General features: G+C 37.4%; 1 protein-coding gene across 1 annotated transcript in view; it reads right to left on the reverse strand.

The window, feature by feature from the left end:
• Positions 1-283: 283 nt before the first annotated feature.
• MARK1 (MAP/microtubule affinity-regulating kinase 1) overlaps positions 284-6,255 on the reverse strand; it is a 114,577-nt gene continuing 108,605 nt past the window's right edge. The window contains exon 18 of the mRNA XM_010853302.1: positions 284-2,403. Coding sequence (XP_010851604.1) covers positions 2,049-2,403 — 355 coding nt within the window. The 3' untranslated portion in view covers positions 284-2,048. The remainder of the gene's footprint in view (positions 2,404-6,255) is intronic.

Consider the following 6,255-nt stretch of genomic DNA (forward strand, 5'->3'; position numbering starts at 1 on the left):
CTGAAGTAAAATTCCTTGCTACAAACACAGAAGAGATAACCAGAGTGAGAAAATGTAAAAAAAAAAAAATCAGTTTCTACTTTGGAGAAAGCATGTCTATTTTTCAAAAAATGTTTTAATTGATAGGAATTCCAATAAAAAGATTAAATTTTTTCTTGTCATGTCATAATGACATCTCAAAAACCTACATAGATTTTACCCTGTTAATTAAATTTAGCACACACAAAAGAAACTCCCCATACAGAAGACTTTTGCACTAGAAAACAGGTAATTCACATTCTGATAAAGAGCAAAAGACAAGTGCTTTATTATGAGAACTGTTCAAGTAAAATTTCAGTGTGCACCAGTGAAAGTGAATAAAGATTTGCATCATTTTTTTTTTTTTGAATGAACATTAGGTTAAAAGGGGGCTACACAGTTGTTTTTTGTTTTTTTTTGTTTCCAAACACCATCCTCTGCTAAGGCAAAAATACACTTCATTTTAGAACACAGCTGTTACAGAAGAAAGCTACATCACAGTACAGTACAGGTCACCCTAGTCTGGAAGCCATCATGGAATGGCACATCACCTACGCCTAGAGCTTTCTAATGCAGGCTAGAAGTACAGTATTTTGTCACAGCTTTATTTCTCTTTAAACTGATGAAATTGGAATACACTTTCTATTTCTCAGGAGTGTGCAGATGGGGCCCATATGCTGATATTACAGTAATTACAACATTAAATAACATTGCACAGTCAACCTCCAAGGCTAGTTCAGTAGAAAATAACAAGTATTAAAATGTACCTTTACTAGTGGTTTTACATCGCACTAATTATGAAAGAAAAGTAGGCAAATGCCCAATTACAAAGTTGCACATTATAGGCATAATGATGTGGAATAAATACAAGAAATCTGGCAAAATACTAAAACAGGTCACATGGGAACCAACTGAACAACCACATAAGCGTAAATCAATAATATACTATTATAAATAGCATGTTTTGCTCCAAAGTCTCTTATGTAATGACAGATAGTACTAAGTCAGGGGTGGATGGAGAGGCTTGGAGGGAGCATGAGGCAAACATTCCCAATGCCCATTAATTCCTGAGGTGGCATTATTTCTTAACTGATGCATTGTTCAACACTGTAAAGATGAGTTTGTGCTACGAAACGGTCCCAATATTATTATATTATACTTTCACAATTAATGTCATGGGATTTGGAAGGCAGCAAACCTAAGTGACACTTTACATGATAATAGCCAGGTAAAATATTGACTCTCTTTAATTTTGCCGCTCCAATTAGTAGTGGGCCAGGAAACACTTTCAAATTCAAAAGAAATTTTATGTAGATTTAACTCCTTCCCCAGGACTTCTTAGTTAGCTCAAGCAAAGCTATTATTATCTTCATGTACTTTATTTTAAAACCTCTAAGTGCCAACACTGTAAACATTTTGTATCTTCTCAACTAAACCTTGTCTGATAACAAGGATAAGAGCAAAGATAAGCAGAAGTAATTCTGTGTATAACAAAGCTGATCTATTTATCAGCTTCTGGTTCAAATTTAAATATGGTTTAAAAATAACTTTTAAAAGTCCATGCTACAATTGTAAAGACTGGTTTTCTGTGCACTTTTTAAACTCTGGACACAATTTTCAAAATTGCATGATGGAGATAAGAATTTTAAAAACCCACCAGAATGTAAATAACAGAAAGAACATTTTCAACTCAAAGCATCAAACGTACATTTACGTGCAGAAATCTAGACAACTATACAAGTTTTAAGCAATCATCTGTTTTATTATACAACTCTATAAACAGAAGATGAACAGAAATACACAATATACTTACCTGTACATGTGAACCTACTTTTTTAGCTACAGATATTTATTATAGTTCATACTGACTTTAATTTTATAGTTCATAACTATGTATAACCTTATTGCAATAAGGGCAAATTCTACATGGGGAGATTCACAGGCCAATCACATTAGGCATCACCAGTACATTCAAAAACTGTACCTTATATACGGGTGTATCTTCCCTGATCCTGTAAATTCGAGTGTCTTTACAGCTTAAGCTCATTTGCTATTTTAGATGCAATGTTTTTAAAGGCAATAGACGTCCCGGATATTCGCTTGAAGCGGACCCCGTTGAGGGACAGTCGTGGCAACTTGCAGACTTCCATCTCCCACTGCACGAGGCTATCCTGCCTGGCATCACCATGGACGCAGAAAAGCAAAAACCTCTCTTTCTGTTCATAATCACAGTTATTTGCATCTAACACTTTGCGGATTTCTCTCATCATGTCATTGGGGTCCATTGAACTAGTGGTCTTCATGCTCCACGTGAACCGCAGAGAACGTGGCTTGGAATCTTTACCCTCCTCCTTTTCTCTTTCTTTTGGTTCCCCTGTTGTACTTCTGGAATAAGAGGACAGAGCGGGGAGGGGGGAAAATGAAGACAAAAATTCCTGTCAGCAAAGACATCAAAACACACACAAAATATAAGCAGTCACAACCCAGTGACTAATAAAATGACCCAGTTTGTAGACTACCTTCAAGTAGATACAAAGATCTGTATCATCTTGCTATTACAAAAATCAGATTCCAGGATGCCATCTGTTTTGACTCGTATTAATATCTTCCATTTATAACAGCTTATTTTCTTAAATATATTTGTTTGTGGGAAATGTTTGCATCCGAAAGCAAACAACTTGATATTTTTCCTCCATATCTGTTTGAAAATGCAGATTCTCCATTTTCTATACATTTATACAAAATGGAGACCACAAGCAAGTTGTTTATAAACACACAGTTTTGAAATATAAAGAATAATTTTCCTTTTTTTCTTTTTCTTTTTTTTTTTTTGCATAGGAGGTCTGGGGACCAGAAGAGTAGTAATGGCTACTGTGGGATTATTTGTACCTGATGATGTGGAGAAAGAATGTGGTTCTGCAGTGGGGTAACACGCAGGAGTGCAGACATCAGATTTCAATGTTCCGCTAAACATATCCTTAAAATAGTCTACAGGGCTCCAAGTGGCCTATTACACTCCAACTCCCACCCCTAACCCTCCATCTATTATTTTCCTCCTTACTGGCTTCCATACTGTTCTCTGAACATACGGGGTATGTTTTTGCCTTAAGGCTTTTACACAGGCTGTTCCCTCTGCCATAAACACTTTTCCCTCAGATGGCTGCTCACTTTCTCCATGTGGTCTATAACAACTATGCCTACTCTGGCGCAGCCAATTATATACTATTTAGTTCAGTTATTATATGTATCGTCTGTCTTCATCACTAGACTGTAAATTCCAATAGGGCAAGTTTTGTTGGTTTTGTTCACTGATGTATCTCATACATCTAGAACTGTGCTAAGCAAATAGCAAGAGACTGACTTAAATGAGTCAGCCTTACTGGATTTTCCTTATCGGAGGTCTCCCCCAATAAATAATACAGTATCAGAAAATCTACTTCAAATAATCAAAGAAAGGTAAAATAAATAATTATTTATGATTCAGAAGATGCTGTAATTAAATTTGTTGAGCAGTTTTGTTACAATTTTAAATTGCTAATCTAACTAACTTGTGTGTGATTTAAAGAAAAAAAAGGATACAATTTTAAAGGAATTTATATTCTACTATATAAATATTTTATGTCTGTATATAATTTTACATCAATATTATCATAATATATATTCATGTATACATTTATATTTACACATTTTTATGTATTCATTTACATATGTTTTCCTCCTCATTCTTAGATATTTCAACAGACAAACCTCTGCCAACTATGCCAACTTGAGAAAACTGGGAAAAGATTAAGTGTAGAATATAAATTTCCAAAGACTATCAAGCAACTATGGAGAGCATATCTCAGTGTCTTCTCTATTAATCTCTTTTATTTGTTCACTAAATCTAAGCTATGACATCACAGGTCTCTGGGTGTGTGTGCAGATCCAACCAGTCATTCACCAGGACCATATGCACAACATGGGCCATGGGATCAGTGTGCCAGGGTGGGGACGTACCCAGGACATCATGTGATTGGACACTCATTTTAAAAACAGAACTGACAACTGGGAAACTTAAATCACTTCTCCGTGGTGAAAAGCGAAGACTAGAAATCAGATGTTTTACTCCGTCTAGTTTTCTTTCCATTCCATCAAGGAAACCTGGTGACCTTAAGACAATAGGCACATACAAGGTATTTTTCTACCTTTATCTCAAATGCATCACCACCGTTGTAACATTAACTGTACAAAGTGCCTGGACATACTGACATCAACAGTAATAGCTAACACCGACTTAGGAGGAGTACTTACTGGGAAGTGAAGTGAAAGTTGCTCTCTCATGTCTGACTCTTTGCGACCCCATGGACTATACAGTCCGTGGAATTCTCCAGGCCAGAATACTGGAGTGGGTAGCCTTTCCCTTCTCCAGGGGATCGTCCCAACCCAGGGATTGAACCAAAGTCTTCTGGATTGCAAGTGGATTCTTTACCACTGCTGAGCCACAAGGGAAGCCTAGGTACCAGGAATTGTTCTAGGTGCCTAACGTGTGTTAATTACTCATTTACCCCTTACAACAACCCTAGGAGGCAGTCAGAGTGAGGAAGCATGGGTGCCAAGAGTTAAACTAACTTTCTTAAAGGTATACAGCGAGGTAAGTGGCACAGCATAGCTCACACCCATGAGGTCTGGCTCCAAGCCAGCACTATTCACCACCATGAATAGGACAGAACCTCACTGTAACAGGTTGGGTCCTACCAGTGCTCCTTACTGCTTCTTCAACTGTAAAATGTCTACCTTTCACTGGGTTGTCATGAGGATTAAATGACCAGCTGGTACCTTACAGATAGTAGGTATCTGATAAGTTTGTTCAAAAGCAAAAAAAAAAAAAAAAAAGAGAGAGATAGAGATAGAGAGCCATGTAGCCACATTAAAAAGATAAATGCATGCAGATTTAAACGCAGCATCAGTAGCCACTTGTGACCTTACATGCTATTAAATGTCTCAAGAGGAAAATCGAGTAGAGAGACAGGATGAGTTGCAAGAAGGGGGCTCAAGACTAAGTGACTCAGCGAGGGCAGGGCTAACCACAAGTCTGTATTTATTTAATAGGCAAAAGGAGGCTGAAAATTGTTCTGCCTCCCTCTGGCTCCCTATTACGGTGACTTGGGTACCTAATCCCAAAAAATAAACATTTCAACTATTATGACTAAACACATACACAGCACAGTTTGTAAAAAAGACTACATAGGGATGCTCAATAAAGCTTTTCCAAAGCTGATGGTGGTTTCTGATTTTGGCTGCATGGCACGTGGGATCTTAGTTCCCCAACCAGGGATTGAGCCTGCGAGATGTGCACTGGAAGTGCAGTATTAACTACTGAACCATCAGGGTTTCCAAAGCTCATGGTGCCTTGTTTTTCTAGTAATTTTAAAAGAAGAAATTAAATTGAGACTTGTAGCTGGTCAAATATAATCCCTGAATGAAGCCAGGCCTCTGTCCTACTGAGGAACTGCTTGTCAAGGTTCTAAGGTTTATGCGTTTACCCCTTCATGCTGGTGTACATTCAAAATAATCACACGTCTTCGTTTCTTAAACTTCCCATTTATAATACAACACAAGCACTAACATGTCACTACCGTGGTCCACACCAGTGGCGCCAGTGCCCCTCCCTGCCAATCACAAGCCCTGGGGGTAGGGCCCAGCCACCCGTTTCATCCAGCCCTCCACCCTATTCTGATTGTGTGCAAGTTTGTGATCCATCACCAAAATGAATACACAAGCAGTATCAAGTGTCAAAAAAGCCATAAAATATGGCAGGGTGAGAGTTTTGAAATGTGGTCCACCAATGAATAGTCCCCTAAAATATATTTCTAGTATCACAGCTTCCTATGTATTTGGTTACCTCAATGTTCTGGGTTATTTGATTAATTTTATTTACATCATTTTTGTGAGAAAAGGATCGGTACATTTTAATCTATTAATTCTTCTGCATGTTTAAGACATGTTTTTTAATAGGACAGAAAGGCTATAAGGCATACAGTTCAAAATAATGTTTAGGAAACACAAACAAAGTTAATAATAAATACTAGGCAACATTAGGAAAACCCATACCAATATAAAAACTATAAAGGCACATTCTATCTAGTTATTAGTTCTCTCCATGTTTATTAAGTGCTGTTAAGTATTTCAAAAGAACGTCTTCACACACAGGGACCTAGCAGCGAAGTATTAATAGTGGCTCCTCACCTTGAGGTGGCG

The sequence above is a fragment of the Bison bison genome, unplaced genomic scaffold (assembly GCF_000754665.1).
Source record: "Bison bison bison isolate TAMUID 2011002044 unplaced genomic scaffold, Bison_UMD1.0 scf7180017864325, whole genome shotgun sequence".
Taxonomy (NCBI): domain Eukaryota; kingdom Metazoa; phylum Chordata; class Mammalia; order Artiodactyla; family Bovidae; genus Bison; species Bison bison.